The 23743-nt window shown below is 42.6% G+C and overlaps 3 protein-coding genes across 3 annotated transcripts in view; 1 reads left to right on the top strand and 2 right to left on the bottom strand.

Moving 5' to 3' along the window:
• LOC112569232 (nephrin-like) overlaps positions 1-8171 on the top strand; it is a 10237-nt gene extending 2066 nt beyond the window's left edge. Inside the window, exons 4-14 of the mRNA XM_025246965.1 lie at positions 18-138; positions 1043-1199; positions 1731-1861; positions 2297-2608; positions 3173-3481; positions 3777-3947; positions 4136-4160; positions 4409-4452; positions 5486-5504; positions 5653-5717; positions 6185-8171. Of these exons, the coding sequence (XP_025102750.1) occupies positions 18-138; positions 1043-1199; positions 1731-1861; positions 2297-2608; positions 3173-3481; positions 3777-3947; positions 4136-4160; positions 4409-4452; positions 5486-5504; positions 5653-5717; positions 6185-6606 (1776 nt within the window). The 3' untranslated portion in view covers positions 6607-8171. The remainder of the gene's footprint in view (positions 1-17; positions 139-1042; positions 1200-1730; positions 1862-2296; positions 2609-3172; positions 3482-3776; positions 3948-4135; positions 4161-4408; positions 4453-5485; positions 5505-5652; positions 5718-6184) is intronic.
• A 119-nt stretch (positions 8172-8290) lies between these two features.
• LOC112569235 (solute carrier organic anion transporter family member 2B1-like) lies at positions 8291-14817 on the bottom strand. Its single transcript, XM_025246967.1, has 12 exons — positions 14148-14817; positions 13269-13385; positions 12575-12840; positions 11972-12108; positions 11697-11783; positions 11035-11247; positions 10712-10876; positions 10380-10563; positions 9885-10029; positions 9345-9499; positions 8862-8926; positions 8291-8610 (listed from the first exon to the last, which is right to left on the bottom strand). The coding sequence occupies exons 1-10, from the start codon at positions 14376-14378 to the stop codon at positions 9464-9466; spliced, it is 1581 nt and encodes a 526-aa protein (XP_025102752.1). The 5' UTR covers positions 14379-14817; the 3' UTR covers positions 8291-8610; positions 8862-8926; positions 9345-9463.
• Positions 14818-18963: 4146 nt separating this feature from the next.
• On the bottom strand, positions 18964-23743 carry LOC112569566. The gene is made up of 4 exons (XM_025247377.1): positions 23429-23743; positions 22204-22574; positions 20800-20815; positions 18964-19264 (listed from the first exon to the last, which is right to left on the bottom strand). Exons 2-4 carry the CDS (start codon positions 22561-22563, stop codon positions 19071-19073), a joined length of 570 nt encoding a protein of 189 aa, XP_025103162.1. The 5' UTR covers positions 22564-22574; positions 23429-23743; the 3' UTR covers positions 18964-19070.

Here is a 23743-nt window from a genome sequence, read left to right on the forward strand (position 1 = left end):
GAAAATTTGTTTTTCAGAGAAGAGGTGATTCTATCTTGATCTTGCCCAACGTGACACGTGACCTCGCTGGCTTGTACAGGTGCAACGCCTACAACAATGGCACTCATGCATATTCTACAGTCAGGCTGGACGTGCTGTGTGGGTGTTGTTTTAATCTTAGTGATGCTTGCTTTCATCAGCTAAACACGCAGTCATACTACAAGTCACCACCACCACCACCACCGCCATCATCCATCCATTAGATGAGCGCTTGGTGGAAGTTCTCTCCCCTACTAGGGGCCGTAATTATGAAGCAAGAGTAAGTCATTGCCCTGTAGCAACTCGAGGACAAGCATCTTGTTTCCGAATGGGTGTCTGGACAAGCAAATGTATTACTGTAGCAGCAGTAGTACTAAAGTAATGGTGTTCTAGTTCCGAGAAACTTGAAGTATTGACCGCGGGGATTCAGGACACCATCTTGCGACTTCAGAAACAAGACTTTTTTCCTTGATGTCCCAATGTCGCCCTGGGAAAACGACTTACTCTCGCTTCATGACTATGGCCCCAGGAGGCGACCACTCAGTAAAGAGCTAACCAACTGCAGATGCAAATAACTCGCTGTAACTGGTTCATTACAAAGTACTTACAAAGTACTGCGGGACCGTCCTACTGAGTTCATTGAAGATTGCACTTTGCCATGAATTGTTTACTTTTGATGTTGTGATTTTGCAGCTTGTTTGTTGTGACTCTCCGATGTGTTGTTAGTTTTTGGTTGCCATTTACACGTAGTGATGACAATTATACTGGACACTGTGTAAGGGGCATTAAGCTTACCCATAGTGCTGGGGTATGGCTCTGATGGTATTTGACGGATGATGATAGACGGATGAATGGATGGATGGTGGATGGTGATGGTGATTATGATGATGATGTCAAGAATTCTTACTGTAAATTTTTTAGGCGCATTTATATTTTAGAATAAGATGAACAATTTTCATCACTTACGTTAAAATCTTTATAAAGCTATTTAACACCTACCCTCCATTTTTGAATGCTGACGAAGACCCAGCACGTGTCGTTGAGCTAAAGTTCGTGAACGATGCCAGCAACAAGAAGCTGATTTTTGTCACATGCCGAGTGTCTGGCAACCCCTCCCCAAAAGAAATAACCTGGGAAATCGCCAGCCAGTCCGCTCAACCTAAGAACACCTATATATTGAGGTTATATTGTTTTTTTCTTTGGTGTTGCAAAATTATAGATTTGTAGATTTGCTGTTTAGAAACAGTTAAACAAGCAAAAACAACAACTTTTAAAATTGGCAAATGTAGGATGGAAAAGTAAAAGAAAAATAATAAAACAAACAAGAAGTGTCCACCAAAATTAAATTTAATGTTACATATTATAAATGCAAAAAAATGTTGTCTGATTCACAGTACTATAATAGAAGGTACTATTTTGTGAAAATTGTTTTTGTGATGGTGGATTATGTTTACTTCTTTCTGAGCTTTATTTTATTGTTTGTTATGATGTTATTGTCGGCTGATGTCGAACTTGCTGTGCCACTGGCAGACTGACAAGAGAGGTTACTTCTGTCTTCTGTCTTTCTGTCTACCTGGACAGTCTGTCATCGATACGAGCACAGTGCAGTATCAGCTTTGTTCCATTTATAATCTTTACTGACAGTGTTATCTTTTATCCTCAATCGTCGATCATCCCAGCCTACCGTGATGCTTACCGCTTTCTGTTTTCAGACTGGGTCAGGAGCTGACCAGCTCTTTGCCCGTCATGTCGACCAAGTGCTTCAAGAACGACGACTTTACGTGTACGACTACTAACGGCCTGGACCCGCCTCATCACGTGACTGCTTCTTTCTTTGTGAAATGTGGGTATTACAATGAGAACAGAGATCAAGTAAAATTATGGAGATTTTTATTTTCAAAGAGTCTATTAACGACTAAATTGGGTGATCCAAATTTTACACACATTCCGGTAAATAGTGACAACATATCTACATGCTAAAATGTCGAGGCCTGAAATGCAACCGTTCATCTGGTATCTCAGTTTGCTAACATCGTGCTACGAGACGCTTATCTTAGGTAACTACTAACAGTGCTGCTCGATAAGATATCCAGTAGTTTTGAGCTTAATTTTGTATTTAAGTTGAATTAACCTTTGCGTTTCCATCACATTTCTATCAAAATAAAGTCGCTTTCACCGTCCTGAAAAATACTTTCCAACTAATAAATCCTTTTGAGAAAAATAAATAATAGCAATATCTTAATAGCAAATTCTTCCTTCCCTAAAACTATTCTTGTAGGCGCGTCAGCAATTGATGCTACTTCCTGTGAACCGTCCGAAGAGTTGCAAACTGTGAGATTCTTAGACACCATTGTTCTCAAGCTGTGTGCACTCGCCTACCCGAGACCCAGTGTGGGGTGGCGGCACACCCGGCACAACGCGACTGACGTCAGCATCAGTGGCTACAGCGTCTCCTACGACACGACCTTCGCTCGACTGAGAACTGAGATGACAGTTCATGTCCAGACACCGGACATGTATGGAGGTTACCAAGTGCTGGTGGAGAATGAAATGGGAGTTCTGTCAAGAACGTTCACTCTGGAAGCAAAAGGTGAGAAAACAATTATAGACTTAGCTCGTGGAATTGTTTTCAAACTTATCGTATCAAAATTTAATCGATTGAAAAGATCAATGCGTCCAGAAGAAGAAGAAGATACTACTAATAATACAGCGCCATATCACATCCCTCATGAAAAGTATTGCTACTTAAATGATGCCGATAAAACAAGGCAAATAAAAATAAGAGGAAAGAATGTCGTTAAGCAGCAATGAACATTAACATTAGAGCAAAGCAGGAATATGCGAAAAATAATTTAGAAAAGAGAGATAAAGAAAAAAAATCATTTACGCAAAAGGCAAAATTAGTGCATCCTGTCACTCTTCATATAGCTGCAAGGACTTTTATGAAATGGAAGCGGTTGTCAAAGTGTAGATGCAACTATCTGTATGTAGATATATATTCTGCTAGTAAAAAGGACGATATTGTCGTAAGCAGTGCAAACATGTCAGAATAGCTATGCTAACTACTCGTTCCTATGGAGCTTAACATCTTTGGGGCAAGCCTTAGATATGCAGCTCCCAGCTAGGTGTTCATTGAGGTCCTTCTTGTCCCTAGAACCACCGTGGCCCCCACAAGTCTTGGCGGCTGGTGACGTCACCAGCACTTCCGCCTGCTTGTGGTGGACGGTGGGCTTTGACGGTGGCGCCCCCCAGACATTTCTACTGAGGCGAAAGGTCGACATTAACGACGTCGACGACGAGAAATGTGAGATGGCCGTTGTCCCTGACAAGGAGGAGCAGCGAGTGGAGCGATGTGTTCAGGGGCTGACACCCGGCACCAACTACACCTTTCTCCTGATTGCTACAAACCGTTATGGCGTCTGCTCATCAACTGTCATCCTAAACATATCGACTCCCTCACAAAGTCTGTATACAACTGCTTGTGTAAATATTACAATATTCGTACAACCGTAGCCATCGATGACATAGTGGATGTTATGTTGATGCTAACATGTTTAAGGAAGGGTGTTCATGTGAAACATTCAAATTCAATCTCGAATAATTCAGTAACGAAAGTGTCTGCTTTGGGAGGAGATAAAATTATGTTTGATATTAACTACAGTGTACATAGGAAACACGACTAAGTAGTGAAGAGACCTGGGAAGAAAGTGATGTGAATGTCATTTAAATATGAGAGCGAGGCTCTGTGTTGTGGACAGGGAGACTTTCCCAGCTTCTGGACTCAGATGTGAAAGAACCAGAGAATAATAATTCGCTGGTGGATTCGATCACACCATGGGTTGTGAAAGTCGTGCCTGTAGGTGTCTGCCTGATACTTTTAGTGGCCGGTGGTGTGGTCATCGCTAAAAGACTGCGAAGGGGAGAGAAAGGTAAGGACTACGTCACTTCCTGTAATGGAGACATTGTAGTCACCTAGGGTGGTCACGCACTACGCTAACCTCTTGTTCAGACTTGCTAACTCAGATTTTGGGAATCATGTGTTGTAACAAGGTCCATGTCGCCATTCAAATTTAATGTCCTCAAGAAACACTCACGGTCAGTTATTTTTTATTTGCAGGGACTTACACTGAAGGTCAACAATCGTAAGCCAACATTTTATTTGTTTCTCTTGGATCTGAGGGATGCGAGCCATCGTTTGTTCCTCGATATTTGCTGTACTCGTCAGCGACGCTGTTTCGCTTCAGTACTTCTGTCCTCTTTTTATTCTGATGTGCGAAGTGGGAAATATTTTGGCTTGTCATGGTCTTTACAATATTTTGTCTTTTTTAAATGAAAAAAAAAACCAACAACTAACGTTTGCTTTTATTTTTCACTTTTATTTTTCTTTCAGAACCGTTGAATCGACCACAACCGGTAATAATCTGCTTGAAACTGGTGTGTAACGTTTTATTCCATTTATTTAGCTTGTTTTGTGTGAAATATTGTGGTGTCAGCAAGTGTGTTAATCCTGAATTTCATGGCTAAATATCATTCATGTGAACAAATATCCTCTCTTTCTAACTTAAATTCTGTTTGGCAATTCATATCTGGAATACTCTGTCTTGAGTTCATGGTGTAGAGAGACAAGCGGCATCCCAGCGCTGCGTACACGTAGTCAGTGGAATTCACGGGTGGATATTTCCTATGATGTGGGTTCCTTCACCGCAAATCTTTTGTAGTTTGTCTAATATCACCGCCACCTGGGCCATGGTGTGTATGTAGTCTGTCTTGCTGCTTCCCTAGTATATCAACAAACGGGCTTAACCATAGACTTTCTTCACAGTGAAATCCCTTTCTACCTGCGGCTTCGTGATGAGTGTCTTAGCCAAGACTCGTGTGCGCACATTTCGTAGTTGTGTTGCTCAACCTGTTTGCTTAGAGCATCTGTGTATTCTCGGATACTCCCCCTTCTTGTTGATTATTCATTTGAAGACCGTGGGTTAAAACATGAGGTTGCAATGTTGCTAGAACATCTTCTTCATCTTTGAAATGTCCAGAAGGAATGGAGGAGCAAATCTTCTAGTTCTTGCTGCGTGGCCCGAGGCGCTTTTGAAGCTTTCCAATCGCTTGACTGTGTTCGGTTGCATCTCTAGAAATGTAAAGTTTAAAATAATTTAAAGTTAAATTGCTTGCAATGTTAACTGCCATCTCTGACTTTCTTGGATATATTTATTTTTAAGTTTATGCGTATCGCTGAACCTTTTTTTCAATCGTCCTTGAACCTTCTACTTCTGATACCGCCAGAGACCAACAGAAACATTGTTTTTCTTACATCAAAGTTGGCTCCTGTATCTATGCTACTTGTTCGTTATCCGCCCTAACTTCTCCCCTCCCCTAAATAATCGCACTAATGTTTGAATTTAATAATAATACATATTCAATAAGAGCTTTAAATTTTTTGTAGTGTGTTTCATTGTCTATTTTTCAGACTCACCCGATGAAAACATGTAAGTTTTTACATATCTGTGTGAGTTTGGGTCATTATATTATATATTTATATATTTTATATTTATTTGGTACAATTATATTTAGTCAGCTGCGATAATGTGTTCAGTCGACTTCCTCCTTCTTTCATTCCTCGGGTTTTTTCCCCAGGTACCTTACAATACAGGAAACACAGTCTGTGTATGAAAATGAAGATGATGAAGGTGAAATTACAGGTAAGTTCACTGAGCCAACAGATAACTTAAACGCTTTCCTCTCTCCATCTTTGTTGTTTTTCTATTACTACTGCAGCTACTTTCTCTTCTAATTATGCGTCTGCTGCTTCTACTTCTTATACTTTATTTGTTATTTTAATTGTGATAAATTTATGTACATTATCTATACAGCAGCTTTTATCATTTTTAACACATAATGAAGCCGCATATTTAAAAAAATTACTCATGACCGCGATATGATAGGTATGACGACAGACCAAACTAAATAACGGAATAATATAGCGAAACAATATATAAATGCAGTAAATATTGATGACATAAGTCTGTATGCTATATATAAATATCCCAGTAAATATTGATACCGTGTGTGTACTTTATATATATATGCCAGTAAATATTGATGACACGTCTCTGTGTGCTAAATAGACTTTAGATGTGATCGCGCACCATGGTCTCTCGTGTTTCAGTTACTGCGCATGCACCGCCTTCCGGAACAGAGCTCCGCCATTATGGCTCGGACGGACCAATCAGGGCCTACGAAACTCTACTGCCGCGCGGTGAAAACGGTGACGGACCAATCAGGGCGTACGATGCTCTGCTTCCCTTCGTTACCATCAGCGGCAGACGACAGCCAGTACATCGACATGACTCGGCTCACCGACATCGTGACACCACCACCGGCAAACGACAGCGACAATGCTTACCTTCACGCCATGCCTCAAAGCATGATGGGCAACCAGGTGCCGAGCAGCAGACGACAGATAAATACCCCGACCTGCGAACTCCAGCGATGCGACAGGAAAGGTCGCCTGAGTTTACACATGGCCGGTCAAGGACACAGGCATCTTTGACCTCGCTGAGGACTCCGGGGAACACCGATGAAGAATAGTACATACTTTATATAACATACAGTCTGCTTTCACTTTTCAGGTATATATAAATATCATAGACAGATAATACAGGTTTTGCCTGGTTGGTGGACTTTTTTCATTTTTCGTTTCCTTTTAGAGAAAGGTAGACAGACGCGTACCATTCCTCACTCGGTGCTGTTTCCATGGAGCGGGGTACCGCAGGCGTGATCCTTTCATGTGTTTTCCTCTTACTAACCACTCACGTGTAAGCAGCTCGATGTATGGTCAAGTGGGGATATACATCCGAGTGCAATTGCCCTAATGTTTGCTGTCTATACTACTCTACTGAAATGTAGATGTACTGAAATGTAGATGTTGAATCGTAAGCATATTATTATATACACGGCAAATAATTTACGATTGCAATTACAAGGAGCCCGAAGAGTTTGCCTGGTACGAGTCCCGTGCTGGCTCTGGGTGGCCCTGTATATAATATATACATATTATGTATGCACATACATATACAAACTACGAACAAATACACATTGGTCTGTGTGCTAACTATATATATATAAACTGGGCACAAGGGGACATTTGTCTGTGCTAAATAAATATGTGTATAAAAACTGTGCACGAGTGGACTTTCCGAATGTGTTTGAGAGTGTTGATACATTGTTCCCTATACTGTATCAGTGAACAGTTCGTTACGTGAAAATAAATTCTTATTTGAAGGAAACTGTCCATGGTTTGCGGTGGAAGTAATCTGTAATCGGTGTTACAGTATTTTTTAAAAGCATAAATATGAATGAATTTTCTTTTGCCTAATAGATCTTTCCTATTTAAATCAGCTTTGTTTGAAACATTGAAACAAGTGTGTATGTCTACTTTATGAAACAAAGACTAGAATAAAAACCAGTGCAAGTCTCAGAAGTTCAAACTTGTTTATGAAGTGTTTCAACACCGAGTTACCTGTCTTGTTTAACGGACAGGCTACACCACACAGGCTATTTCTCAGAACGATAAAATCCGTAGCATAACAAACATCTGACTATTGAGTTCTGTAGATTGGGAATGATGGACACACTGTGTCATTCACCTGCAACACTTCACTTGTTTAACGTAAAAGGTGGGGACACAACATTAAACAGATCCAATGGACCGTGAAGAAAGGATTCTGACGGTTTGGATCATTAGTCCCTTTCATTATCAGAACTTCCCAAGTATATATTCTGAATAACAACGCATTTTTTCAGATGCTCAGACTGTTTGTGAATGAAGACAAACTTTTAAGTAGATATTCATTGTAAATGAAGAAAACATATACACAGATGGTCATTCTGTTTATCAATGAAGACAAAGTAATACTGTTCATGTTTCACATTTGCTGGAGCAGCCACTAGAGATCAGAGTGCATGTGAGAGTCCGCACACACCTGATGTTTTCACTTAATTATCAATTTGCTGGTCGGTCATCTTTAAGTGCAGACGAACTGGGGGTTTGTCTCCCTGAGTAGTGCTAGTGGATGCAGACAGCACACTTCCTCTATTATTTCCAATTCTACTCAACCAATTGACAAACGGACGAGAGGTGTGGCTTCGAAATTTAAAAAAAAAAAATCTGCACTGCTACATTACCGTTCTTGCAAATCTGTTGTGTTTATGAGAAGATGCAGGTAAACTGTGCAGCTAAGCGACTTACTAAAAGCAAGAAATGCAAACAGCATTTCAGAGTTTTGCTTTATTCTCTTCTTGTTGTCTTTGTATTAATCTTGGGATTTTGAGGGACTGGCAACAAGATTGACATCTCGGCAAAGCTTTCCGCGCGGCCAACCGGGAACATCTTCCTGGCCTTGGCTACCAGCAAGGCGACGACGGTCAAGATAAGACTGAGGACCTTGGCGGCCAGCTGTGTGCCCTGCAGCTGGTAGCGCAGCTGGTCATTGTCGTACAGGCGACACGACCCACGCCCCGCACACGTGCTTTCCCACTGTATGCAAATGAGGTCGATGACCTTGCCAAACACCAGCGGCCCCAGCATCCATCCTACGAGAAAGAAACAAAATGGCAAAAGAAAAAAGAGAAAGAGAGAGCCTTCAGAGACGTACAATAGAGAAACAGAGAAATGAGGCTCAACAACAAGATAATGCCAACACGATGAGACGAAATATAAGATGCACAGAAGAATTGTAAAGATTTAGACTTCTAGTACCATAGCAATAGACAAACACAAAGCAGGGCCAACAACAAACAGGGAACAAACATAGCAGATAGCATTGAAGTGTGGTGTTCCTTACCTGTGACAGACATGGCGAAAGAGTTGAAGCCCAGAGCCAGAGCTTTGTCCCGGTCTTCTACGGATCTGTGGTAAAGACAGGTGTAAACGCTGCTTTGAAAAATATCCTTGTCTTGTGTCTTAGTAATTACAGTAATTACATTAATTACCGCTCCTTTCTCTTCATTGCAAATGCATGTATTACAGGCTGTTCTCAGATGCTGTCCAGTTGTCGTCTTCGTGTGAGTTTATTCTGATGTCTTGCCAGTCACACAGCGGAGATATAACAAAAATTATATGTTATTATTATTATTTTTAAAAACCATGAACCTAGTTTGGGATTTAAACTGAATTAGGACCATGAGTCTTCGTAATTAAAAACGTAATTGGTATCGACGATGATCGCCGATCCTTTAAAGCCAGATTTAGACTGAGGAGGATCGCTCTATCCTACACGAGTGCCGAGGGCAGTTACATCTTGCCCCGGGGCATGGGATGTTCGTACCTGATAAAAATGATCAGTCTGGGCATGTACATCAGCGAGGTGATGAGAACGCTGAGACAGACGAAAGCCAGGTACACGTACAGCATGTTGCAGCTGTAGTCACAGTGACCCGCCACCGCTTAACCTCCCGTGATGCAGCTGCAGTTACTGTACTTCTGAACAAGCGGGTAAAGGTGACCTCCATGAGTTTGTACCCCAACTGTACCTTTATTACAGTAAACCTATTGTACACACGGATGTACACAGCGTGCAGCAGTCACTAGTGGGGCGACGTCTACAAGCGTGTACTCAAACACATACAGACACTAAACTGAGTACAGACAAGCACATGTGAAAATAGAACACGCAAACAGTTTTACACACTTTAACACGAAAGTACATATTTCTCATATATCTTCCGACAACACACACGCACACACAGACAAACACACACGCGGGTGCGTGCACGGACGTGTCAACATGTGAGACACATTTACGCGAAACATCTTATTTTCAAGACATAAATATAAACATTAATTTGAATATAAACAAGATCATCACCGATCCTGAGCTGATGATGCAGCCTGCGTGGCAAGGTGAGTAATAAGTGCGCATGTCTGATCCACAAACCGGAAGGAAGTCGTCATCATCGCATGCGCAGGTCTCGAAGCAGCCGACGGTGGCCTCATCAAACGCTGCTCTGGGTCTGTGGTGTGCAGACAGACAGGTACAGCAGGTAAGGTTCGGCCTTCAGGTAATATTTACACACACACACACACACAGATCAATAATAATGCAGGCATGTCACATACACACAGAGATGTAAATACACACACGGTAATAATCACACACACACACATACAGACACACACATGGTAATAATCGTGCACACGCGCGCGCGCGCGCACACACACACACACATAGAGGAAAGATTGTTCAACAGAAACGCATGGACACACAAAGACTACATTTAGGAGGATACTGCTTCTCTTTCTTTCCTCTTTGTATTTCCTTAATCTCTGTGCCTCTCTCTCTCTGGTCATCCTGTAGCCTTACCCGGGGCTGTTGAAAATAAGGGGCTGCGGGCAGTGCAGAAATATCAGAGGGATGGACATGGCGAGGGCGGTCACCTCCACACCTATGACGAATTTGAGGGCCTCTACTGGACCCATCTTGAGCCGCTTGGTCAGCCAGCCTCCCACCAAAGTGCCCAGGCAGATGGTACCCAGCAAGATACCCGCTGTCCAACAACAATAGTCGATGGGTGAGTGGACTGTTTTAGGTGGAGTGAGTGAGTGAGTGAGTGAGTGAGTGAGTGAGTGAGTGAGTGAGTGAGTAAATTAGTGAATGGGTGGGCGATTGAGTGAGAGAAATAAAAGGTCGACTACCGGTGGCTATATTCGCTTTCCAAGCTGGAAGAGAAAAGAGGTTCTCCATGTACTTGGGACCAAAGGAAGCGGCACCTGAGCTTGCGAACATCGGGATGCAACTGGCCACCACGACACAGTCGTACACAGGGTTCAGCAACAGCCGCTTGAGTGACCTCAGGAACTCTGAAATAACAGGTGAAACATGCAGACAGTCATCATCATCATCATCATCATCATCATCATCATCCACCCGATATCATCATCAGAAAATCAAAAATCCACATGCACACTTGCATTGTAGACCATTAAGACTAAGCATGTACATCTCAGACTAGGCATACCTTTGATTATGTTTAGAATCACAAGTTTTCTCGATGTCTTTGGCTCTGTAGGTTGCTGGGAGGATGTCTGGTCGTCGCTTAGATGACGTTCTTTAATCCAACGCGGGAACAAGAAGAGAGGAAAGCTGAACAAGATGGACGCTGACCCAAAAATGACATACCCGAGCCACCAAGCACCAATCCACCTCGGGTGCCTTGGGCTCAGGTCTGTATCTGAAAAACGAAAGGATCTGGCCTGAAATATTCTACACTAAAGTATCTATTTGCTAAACTCAGATTTCAGTGAATGTACCCTGTTCATTTTGAGAATAATGAGAAGAGATGTATGCAGTTATTCAGCGAACCTTTTCATTTTTCTGTCATCAATTACATTTTCTCAAGTAATGTAAACTAATCCTATTACCAATCAATCAATCAATCAATCAATCAATCAATCAATCAATCAATCAATCAACCAATCAATCAATCAATCAAATATTTAGGAAAAAGATTATTTCTTAAACTATATTGTTCATAATGTCATCGAGAAGTTTTTTGTGCTGCATAGTTGTTGTTTGTTTATCTTACTTCCAAAGATCAGCATTGTGTTCAGATGCTTTGTGTCTACACAATACTTCCAATACGGTTGCTAACTGTTCACGAGGATGTTTTGTGTCTCCTACCTTGAAGAGTTACGTAGATTCTGCTGAATACACCACCAAGTCCATAAGCAAGTGCGGGTCCCATAATTGTTATTGTAGTTATTATCCCTGATTAAAAATAATAATTGCAGAAGTTATAAACTTGCCTGAAACATAGTTTTGAAAGGTTGGATAGGTATTGTTATGCGACACAATACGATACTATCATCCTTGTAAACAAACGAAGTATAAAGATAGAAACTCGTATAAATGTGTTCACAGTCTAACAAGGCAAGCCTCTGGCATGGAGTACCTACCCATGTAGAAGCCTGTCTTCTCCTTCTCTACGTTGCCATCCACGTAGACCGTAGTGAAGGGCGACCTGGGAGACTTGGCCACGCCCTGCAGGAGCATGCCGAGCACAATGATTGCCAGGGCAGCCTGGGAATTGGACCTTGAGATGACCAAGAACATGATTGTACCAAGGCCGTATCATGAGGCCACAATCGCTTTGTATTCTTTCGAACCTTAGATTAGCTGTGTGGTAAACATGGAGCAGGCAAAGCAGCCACCATTTTGTTTGTTGTTGTTTGTTTGAAGGGTGAAGCTGGTTGTTGGTTGACGTCGATGCTGTTTTTTTCAGAAAACAGGTGGTGGTAGTGGTGGTGGTGATGATGATGACGACAAAATGAACACGTTGAACCTCATCATGGTCTTTATTATTAGAAATGGTGAGGACGACAGTGATGACGGTCAATACAATGACATGAAAGAAACATCTTTCCCCATTTGCCTCAGCAGCTATGTTTCATATATCACAGGTCAAACACACTACAGCCCGTAGGTATAACTATAGCTCTATAACTATAGCTCTATTTACCAAATAAAACCCCAACATTCTCTGAAGGTATGTTACCTACTTCATACTGATGTCACGTGCAAGGTCACTAGATGTTCCGTTCTCCACTCCCGTGACCTCGCAGTCATCCAACAATTCGTTTCCTCCCAAAGGATGAGGTTCGCACAGTTGACCGTAAAACGACTTTGACGCCGTTGATGTAGCGGAACCGGAAGTGCCGTTCAGGCTTGGACTAGGAGCTCCGAAGATGAACATGGGAAGGGCGCACAGGATGCCAGAAATCCCGAACAGGATCGTAGCCCCGCCCAACGCACGCGGGATGTGCACCTGTGGTTTCAAAAACAGGGAGGCTGTGAGAAGCTGAGTGAAACAGGAGGGACTGGGGGACAAACTTTTGACAGGACTTCTGGCATCGGATCTTCGGTCTGCACAGAAAAACGTAGGTTATGGCAGAACTTTACGGTGTGTCTGTTTACTGTCACTGGGATTCTTCTCTTTACCATCAATACTTCTCCCCAGCATATCTGCGCATGTGTCTGCGTGCGTGCAGGCTCGTGTGTGTGTGTCTGTGTGTGTGTGTGTGTGCTAGATATGCTGTGCCAGTTCCTGTGCATTGCATGTGTTTATGGTGTTATTCATCTGTTTTCTATTTTACCATTGTAAAAAAAACTTCCATTAGTCCTCTTCCTGTCCGTCTTTATGTCTGTCTGTCCGTCCATCCCCGGAGATGATGTCATCAATGTCAGAAGACTCACTTTAGTGGCGGCGTGGCTGACGAAAAGAATGACGATGAGAAAGCCCACGTCATTGGCGGCCATGATGAGTCCAGTTTCTGAGCTGCTGAACCCGAAATGGCGCTCCAGGGTCGTGACCTTAAGAAATAGGTCACAATGACATGGTTCTTGTGTGCGATGCTTCGGCATGTGTGTAAATATTTATTTCTTAATGGTATGTTCCGGCCTTGACATTTGAAATTCTGAAGTTGACAGTTAAATACGTGTTTGGTGCTGATGGCTTTGTTGTACAAGAACTAACACAAGGACATGAACTCTATGTCTTGTCCTTCTGAAGAACGCTTGCCTTTAATTTTTAATTTGCTTTTGGGATAGTGGTGCTGGTGAATTTGTAAAAACTTTCAATAGTTCTAACTCTTTCTGACTTTAATGAACTGGAATGAAAGTAATAATATCTCGAATGATAAGATCTGAAGTACCTGTTAATTTGATATTGACTCTTGGATGACGAAAGAAAGAAATGAAGAAAGAAATATTGTGAGGGAGTTGATTATTAAATAGAAATGAGATAAATGAGCAAGCCAATCTATCTGATAGAAAGAGTCGTTAAAATGTCCTGCAGATTGTCTTGCTCAGCGTCAGACGTTTCGCCATGTCCTGGGGCTACTTGCACGGCAAACAGCAAGTCGGTGGTGATAGCTGAGTGGTTAATGCAAAGCCTTCACTTAAAATCAGCCTTTGTAACGGGATTTGAGCTGACTGCTTTTACCCTGACACCAAGGGCAGCTTTGCACCTAGTCGCTGGGTCACTCTTTGACACAAAACAAACTACGTGTACGTAACACACAGTGGTCTATAAATAGCGGGAGACTTGGTCACGTGTGCACTAGTGTGACTTACCTGTGACGTGACGTACGAGGTGAGCGTCATCGTCAACAGACTGCAGATGCTGAAATAGCCGGTGAATGACGTCACGTTGGCGCAGAACCTGAGAGCCTCCGGCTTGCAGGAGCCGATTCCACACTCCGGGACATAGTCGCTGTCTGGGTTGGTGCTGGCTCTCCTGTAGCTGCTGCTGACAAAACTCTGGAAACTCTGTCTGGAAGACTGAGTGGACTGCGGTACACTCATGATTGTCACAATGGCCTGGGTGGCTGTTGACTGTGAAACTCTCGGCACAACTCTGTCCGTGTGACGTGCGCCAGACGAGACGTGATGTCACAAGCAGTCTCGGCGTCAGATTCTATCTCAACTCGCGAGTGACGTCACTGTCTGTGACGTCCCCACAAAGATTTCGAGCGCGACTTTCTGTAGAAACACAGATTAACTCGCTAATACTAGTCTCTTACAAGCCACTCACCTCTTTACCACGAGAGCTTCCAAACCTTTAGGAAAAAAAGATAATTTCGTGAGTAAAAAAAGAAAGAAACAAACAAACTACAATTTCTGCCTGCCTCCTTTGTCTTCGCAATAAAAGCACAATGATTCAGTTCGGGCTGATCTCGCTGTCACTGACATGAAGTGGAATTGTTGCTACCTTTACCACACCTGAAAGTCCGGCTCTTGTGTAGCCGCATCTTACCTCGGTGGCCGCAAGCTTTATGTAGATGCTGCTACACAAGCGTGGATGATGTCTTGATGCAATTGTCAAATTAAGTCGGAGATATGGATGGTCACCAACCGTGTAATCAGCTCTCTACACTTAGTGCAAACACAGAGCTGGGTAGTCATGTACATGACACAGATAACGGGTAGTACAAGGCTGGGAGGGCTCGACAATAGGAACTTGTAACACGTATCACAGATGAATAAGCAAATACAGAGCTTCTCTCTCTCTCCCTCTCTCTTTCACACACTCAAACAGATCAGACACACCGAGCTTGTAAACATGTTTCGTCGGTCACGTGCTAAAGACCATTCAGGGTAAGTTTATGAACTTCAGACCTGCTCATAATTTTCATGGTACTTGTGACCTTTCCGGTTGTATGGGTTCATCGGCTGGTCTCGCACCCCAAACCCTGTACCCATGACGTCCTCCTGCGGTACAGCCCGTGCGCCCTGCCACAGCATCCTCATCTCCATCGCACTCCACCTATGAACGTTCACACACACAGTTGCTGACAGTGTCCTCCCTATAGTGTCCCCCACCCTCTGTGTCATCGCGGTGTGCTTACGGCTGCCATTGTTCTTGTAGTTAATGACGTAGATAGCATTCTTCTTGATGACGTAAGCAGCATTTTTGTGGTGACGAAGAAGACAGTTCTTGTTCTTGTTGACAGGGAAAAAAAAACATTGTTCTTGAGGATGCAATAAACATTGTTTATGATGACGTAGAAGACATTGTTCTTGCTCTTGATAACGTAAAGAAAATGATGACGTTCGATTGTTCTTGTTTTTAATGACGTAAGGAGCATTGTTCTTGATGACGTACATTACATTGTTATTATTCTTGATGACGTAAGAAGTTATTGTTCTTGATGATGAAAACATTTTTTCTTGCTGTCGCTGTTGCCGCTATTCTTCTATTAAATACTGCAGCGTGATTCCATCCTGGCATTTAGTTTGTCTGGCAGTTGGCTCTCGTTGCTTTTGGTTGTAGCGGTTGGTCTTCAAACGGCACCAGTTCCGATTTCTTCTATTTCTCATTCTGGGCTAAGTTTGTCATTAAAAACAACAGGCACATGTCTATCTTGCCATATTTGTTAACGCCCTTCGTCTCGTCCTCCTCCTCATCTTCCTCATATCATCATCATCATTATCATCATTGTCGTCGTTTCCGTTGACCTTTTATTATTAATAATTTTAAAGTCTCACACATGTAACGCACACAAAATAATGTCAAACCATAATATCTTGCCTAGATAGGACATGGGCAGTTGAGTAGCAGAGAATAAGGTTCCAGCCCTTGGATAGCAAGTTCTTAAGGATGTCCAAGGTGACGTAACGAGAAGAAGCAAACCTGTAAATCTGAACTGATTACGTTTAAAGACAGACGACTAACAGGAAAAACAACAAAAGGAACTACCAGACACAATGGCCAACAGGTGGTTGCATGTCCTAAATGGGTTCCTACTCCACAAACAAGTACTGATGTGAGTTCTAAGGACTGAAGTTTGAGCCGAATAAACAAGGTGGATGTCTTCACGCTTGGCAGCGTTTACTGTTTACAAACGGTCAGCCCACACCTACACCACATCCTCTCAGCTCGGCGACACTCCGCCTTAGCTCTCCGCAGCTCAACATGAATGTTGGGTTTATTTTATTGCGCACTAAGAGAAACCATCTCATTGTTCACAAAATACACAGACTTGAGGACGGATAAACAATGTACATAGTGTATATTGTGACACTAGGCTTGACAGGCAACTTCCTAAAGAGCAGTTGTCAGAATAAGTGCGAAGTGTTCAATGGGTACTCCAAAGATATTGAAGCCAGTATAGTTAAATCAAATTTAAAATTCAAAAACATTGATACAAGCTCATCGAAATTGGAGATATCGTATAAAAGTTATGAAACTTTAAAAAATTTAATTTTTGAGTACTTCTGTTCGTGATACAATTTGCACAAAATGTTAGTTTTAAAAACACATGCCTGTCCAAAACTATTACTTTTATACTGTTTGTTCACTGCTAAAGTTTTTCAAGGGAATCTGAACGCTATGATGGAAATAGTTACATCCAAAGTTGCCAAAATCATCAAGAAGCCTTGTGGAAAAGTAAAATTCATTTCAAAATTTCGTGATTCTGTTCCACAACAATAAATACGCACATAAATACACAATCAAAACGATAAGCTAAATGCATAATCAAAGTAAAATTCAGTTGCAACTCAATCCAAGGTGGAATACAGTAACAATAATCTTCAAAGCTGACCTAACCACTTTTCTTTCACCACATCAGTACATACACCTTATCACAGCTTTCAAACTAATGAAATTAAACATCATTGTAACCATCATTAAACAACGAAGTGTAATGTAATAAAGAAATACGACTTTCATAGGTACAAAACCTGTCAACCTCTTCTCAAACGTCCGCGAAAACCTAAGGACAACAAACTGTTATGAGTAAATAACATGACCATGTCGATACATCTGGCCTAATTTGCAAGAAGTAGACAAGCACCTAGCGACGTGCTAAACAACAATGTATTACAGGCTAAAGAAAGAAATATATTACACTAAAACGTTTGTAATGACTACAACATCAACATGACAAGTAAACATCAGTAGTAGACGATAATTTTAGTCAAATGACAGCGAAAACATTGAATTTGGGGGACAGACAGTAATTGGTTTTATCTGCATAATTACACGCAGAGTTGTATCTGATCATGTTTAATGGTTCATGTTTCAATTTTTGGTAATATTATTTCAGGAACACGATGTCGACAGTGACGGCATGCGCCATCCACACAGACGACGTTCGCTAGTTTAAACTGTAGAACAGTCCAGAATGTAGAGTAGTTTCTGTTGACGGAATTTCATTGCTGTTTGGCTTTGCAGCCGCCTCCTGGAACACCCGAGGTAAAATGTGTTTCACTAATTCCACCGTCGAGACCAGCGATAAAATGTTTGGGAGAGCCACGTGTGTTGGATACGCGCACTTAAGTTCGGTCCCAGGACTTAGCTGCCTCAGTCCGCAGTCGCTGTGGCCGGTGGCACGACGGGGGCGTGCAGCTTAGGACGGCGGACAGGCAGGCACGCTGCACGGCTCCCAGCGTGTTGACGGGTTCGTGGTGTAGCACCACACGCCAGGGAAGTCATCGTTGAAGGTGCGGCAGTAGTTGCTGGCGGCTGCTTTGCCACCATCCACGATGTAGGAGTCGTCGTTTTTATAAATGGATGTCTTGTCGTGAGGCGAGTCGCTGGACCAGCTCATGCATTGTAACCCAGTCTGGGTTGTGGCCAGTGTGCCCTTGTACACTTGCCCCCACGTCCAGTGTGTATACCAGCACGTGGTCGCTGTGGAAGAGATAAACATGTATTCATAGACACGTAAAGCATAGACACTGGCGAAGGCGACTGTAGCTTTCTACAAAAAGACAGTTTCTATGACAGTTCCGCGACCTTGCGGAATAAGCAAGACACTAGTTTCATAGGGTGGTACCCAGTTTCTCTCATCCATGCAGGAGACTTATGCACATCTTCTACAATGAATTTCAACACAACCTTGTCAGAGGACTGGTGGGTCCCCATGAGCCCCTGTTGACGATTGAAAGGGCTGCCAAAGGCTGTACTATAAGGCTGTGTTGAGGGTGGCCGATGAGTTGGAAAACAGAGGAAAGGCTGGGTGACAAAGGTGAAAGTGTGGACTGTGTTCACTGGGAGACCTCAGTCGGGTAGATGACCCAACCCGATGGCGTGAGTTTGCCTCTGCTACACTTCATTAGATCGCTCCCCCTACGACTGCTCCAAAAGAAAGAAAAAAAGAAGAAAACGAGGAAGGAAGCCATTTACGGCACAAACTGGATCCGGTGGCAATGACCGGTAGATGTGAATTAGAGGTGAAAGAGGTGAAAGCATTTTCCTTCCAAAATCAATAACAACAAGAACATAGACAAAGATGTCGTAATGACAGTCACGCGCAAGAGGTAAACTGCGGGGAGCTTGGAGACCATCCCTCGTTAAACATGCGTACAAGCGTAGATACAAACCATCATATATACAAGCATCATAGCATGTATATGTAATTACTGTTCACGAATCATGTTTCCCTTGTTTTTCAAGGGAAGCTTAGGTGTACTCTTACCTCGCATTACCTCAACATTATGAGTGTCAGATGTTTGTGGCATTTGTGTGTATAAGAGACTGTCATGAGACATTTATGACAAAGGACATACGCACGTGCACACAGAATAGTCGGCGTCTGCCACTCGCCGTTGATGCAGGAGATGGTGGTGGTGCCCTTCACATACACGTCGGGCGTAACGGCAGCTGTAGTTCGCCACGTCACCGTGGTTGGTCCCCGTGTACGTCACGGCGGTCCGTTGCCACACTGTAGGCCGCAACCCGCAACCTGTAACCATAGCAACCGACAGTCCAGCCACACGCAGACGCTTCTCGTGCAACCGGCTTCATCTTCAATCCCACAGTCCCCCAGCAACTCAGACATAGACCACTCCTTCATGCAGCCGTTTTGATTTTTTATGCGAAACATCTTGTAGAAAAGTTGCCTCATGCCCGTCACAATTTATTTTATGATTTATGTGAACTGTCATAAGATGTTATTCCGGATAATGATAGCGATGATTAGTCGTTCTACTGCTCTGCTACTACAGAGGTTCATCTGTAAAAATGAATCCTCCGTATTGTTGTGAAATGTATTTTCAATAAATTTTAATGTTTCTGTTTAATTTTCTGTTTAGAAGAAAAGCTTCTGTTAGCATGGTGCCATCGATCTCTAGGGTCAGAGAAAATGTCTTTGAGCACAGAGTGTTGCTCTGGCAGTTTTATTAGCCAATGAAATGTAAATATTATTTGTTGTCTTCACGTGCAGTTTACAACATCCGTATCGCATGACATCACATTGCAGTGTGCAGCAGTTGTCGCAGGGGACTGAAGACAGCCGTCCATCCCACCACCAGTCTCTCCATCTCATTGTTTGACTATCACACCTCCTGCCTTCGCCGTCCTGTTGGTCTGCTTGTTTCTCGCTTTACACAATTATTATTTTGGCATTGGACACTTGAGCGTTAGAGACTACGTCACTATGTGGAGGACAACTGTTTCAGATTTGTTATCAAACATTTACAGTTTTGCCTGACCATGACAAGAGCAGGAGTGGATGTGGGGGACAGGAGAGTCTGAGTACGAACAAAAAGAAATTGATTTTAATAAAAGCAGTCAGAGGCTTGCTGTTGACATTCTTGTCCTTACCAACTGGGGAACTAATCTCTAACGAGCTTCAGGAAATCGTAAAAAGTGGAAGAACCGAGATGGCATTTGGAAATAATGTTTGCAAATACTACGAAAATCCAAAGTTTGTTTTGTCAACAGCTGCAATCAAGCGTTTCTTCACAATCTTTGCTTCTCCGTCCATTTCTTTTGTTTCTCAGTCCATTCTCATTCTCTCTAGATTCCCATATGCCCGCTCCAGCGTAGTTTCCGGTGGCTCTATAGCTCCCTTAGCAGTTTCCTTACTTTTTCACCTTTATTTTTACATATTCAGTGACTTACAGCAGAAGTGGAAGAAGATTGTCGATATAAGATTTTAGTCTGAATGCACTGGTCCAATCGTTTTGGCAAATTTGTGTCATCGATTCCAAGATGGTGAAACTATGTTCGTCTGCAGTAACCCACTCACCAACCCACCTCTCTATTCATCAACACGCCGATAAATCGTTAGAAAGTACTTGGCACTACTGGTGTAAACAATAAACATACTTTCTGCCATTAACAGTGTGCAGAACGGGGTTGGACAAGTGTATAGCAGAAACCTTCAAGTCTATAACGTCACCGTAACGTGTGCAAACGAGTTTGAAATGACCTTCACGATGTGGGAAGTTCATTACTTTTATGAGTTATAAAGATAACAAAATCAGGGTTACTTACCATATAGACCCCGTCCCTGTCAGACAGACAAATATACTCATTTAGTGTCACAAGTCTTCTGGAAACACGTCACTTGTGACATGACACAGAGAGAACAGCACTTCAGCAGGCCGATCCTTACATATTCAACGATTCAATATTCAATGATGTAACAATGATGTAGCTATGAGTTAGTTATAATATTATAAAAATGGAGTGATAACATATAAGGGAACGGGTAGGTTTTGTAGGTGATGGCACTTCTCCAGTGCAAATAAATCACGTGAATTAGGAGACTTTACTTTGATGTGAAAATGTATTTACAAATGATGAAGCAAAAGTTTCTCTAGGGAATTTTCATAAAGAAACATGAAACTAAGTATTGACAATATTTACATTTGCTGTTGACTCTCTGCAGCCTACGCTCATGTAAATAAATGCTAACAAAGGCCGACACATGAAGGTCAATACTCTGTCATCATGTCATCCTTGTGAACAACTAGCCAGACTGCAACAGGTTCTCAGTGAGGTGTTGTGAGTGAAGGACATGGGAAAAACAGAAAGTTGTAGTCTTTGAAAAGAAACCAACATTTAATTTAATTTGTGCACTTGTCACGCGCAGCATCACGACCAAGATATGTCACACTCTCTGAACTGACCACAAATGATGAAAGGAAGACAAAGGAAGAATAGCTAGGACTGGGCAGGGTGCATGCAGCCTTGTGCGTGTTGCCAGTACACGATCGTCAGAACAAAGGTGCGTCACGCCCGAGCGGCTAGTGACGTTTACTGTCCCAAAGCTCGCACTAACCGTCACCTGACTTTAAGCTGTCATACAACAGCAGTCACGTGATCATCGTTTTTAATGTCGACTGTAGCTCGGCTTTATACATCAACACATTGAGGTCTCGGGTAGTGTCGCCATCACAGGGCACCGTTATGTCCGTCATTCTGCCTGTGGATGATGTCCCCAGCTGCTCATTACTGCTCATTACTGCTCATTACTGCTCATTACTGCTCCTCAAGAAATCTCTACTAGTGGTCAATAAACGTGTAGCATTCTCACAGACACGTTCTTAACTCACTCAAGCACATCATTCCTCTCCATCCTTTACATTTATTGAGATACTTCTCTGTGTGTGCGGACCAAAGTTGTTTCTTCAATATTTATGTCGAAAACCTGACATGCAGAGTTTTTTTGACATATGTTTAATTTGTATGTTGTAACTGCTCCCATTGTGTAGACGTAAAGTGCCAGAGCTCCACCAACAGGTGATCTACAGACCTCAGTCCAGAGAAAAACAAAAACTTCTATTAAAGGGTGGCGTCTGTCAGTCCACGGCCCGGGTACACTGCGTGTCCGACATTTGAGTGACTACATTTTGAGATGAAATTAAAGCTGTAACAACTGTAGGAGAGACCTACCCCTTCAACCAGCAATCCCACGTTGCTACCTGTGGACGGGTATCCACTGCTGACGTTGACGTTCAGACTGACGTAACACTCACAGGTGTGTGCAGGATGTGACGTCAGACAGGAAAAGACAAAGCCCTTGCACCCGGGGGTGAGCCCGCACATCGACGCACAGCGAAGTTTTGATGTTGTCATAGCAACGGAGGCTGGCTGTAGCAGCGATGCTGGGATGCTCCAATTGTAAAAATAATCAAAGGTGGCCATCGACGTTAGGGCGTCGCTGGACGTAGAGGACGTGAAGGGCGTCAGCACAGACATCAGCACAGACATCAGCACACACAACGGACGTCTTGTCCCCTCAACCCTTGCCATGGTCTTGGCAGCTGTAACAAAGACAATGTATTGTGCTGATGCAAAGATAAAGCGTTTACATTTCAAGATTTCAATTTACACATAAATAAAACAACAATAATAATTCTTTGATAGCTTGCTGCGGGGTTTTTTTTCTTCTTTTTATGCTAAGACCTTAGATTGCACCGGATAGTGGGAGAGCAAGATTTCAATTTACACATAAATAAAACAACAATAATAATTCTTTGATAGCTTGCTGCGGGGTTTTTTTTCTTCTTTTTATGCTAAGACCTTAGATTGCACCGGATAGTGGGAGAGCAAGATTTCAATTTACACATAAATAAAACAACAATAATAATTCTTTGATAGCTTGCTGCGGGGTTTTTTTTCTCTTCTTTTTATGCTAAGACCTTAGTTTACACCGGATAGTGGGAGAGCAAAGTCAATGTACTTGCTGATATTCAAACTGAGTAAGAGTGTGAATAAAAAAAAAATGAGCAAATCCAAGAATTATCATGGATAAGTGAAGACATTGTGTTTCTGTCTCAGAGAATGAAGAAAAAAAAAAACAATCGCTGTAATAGGAGCAGAAAAATGTAGTCACATGGCGATGATAATTTACTTATAACGGTCACGAGACACTAAAGCGTGATGATAATTTGTTTTCTCTCTATCTGCTGGTGATGTAAATGTCTGTGTACAGAAATACCGAGGCGAAGCCCAGAGAGAGAGAGAGCTATACCTCCATTATGCAGGCCTGTCTTTCAATCACTCCATCTCCTTCTCTCTCTCTCTCTCACACACACATACGCGCGCGAATCCACATAAAAGCAAACTTTGTAACTAATTTTAAATTACATAAAAAGAAACGAAGGAAGCTACTTACAGTAGAGTGCAGGCAGATGGATGCTACACAGGTGGAGGTGGCAGTAGAACAATCAGGCGTGACTGATTTCCCTTTGCTGCCAGCATGTGTGACACGGCAGTATGTCACCAGGCGCTATGCCCACCCCTTTAATGTGGAGAGCCCGGGTGTGGCCGCTACCCGTTACAAGTGTTGCATATTTTAGCGTTGGTGCGGATATCACACAAGCACGTGAGAGCAAGGATGTAGCTGCATGCACGCACTCACGCAGTCTGTGGCCAAAACAATGTACTCAGGACAAATAATGTACGCAGCAGCAGGACAAATGATGCACAA

Source organism: Pomacea canaliculata, linkage group LG7 (genome assembly GCF_003073045.1).
Source record: "Pomacea canaliculata isolate SZHN2017 linkage group LG7, ASM307304v1, whole genome shotgun sequence".
Taxonomy (NCBI): Eukaryota; Metazoa; Mollusca; class Gastropoda; order Architaenioglossa; family Ampullariidae; genus Pomacea; species Pomacea canaliculata.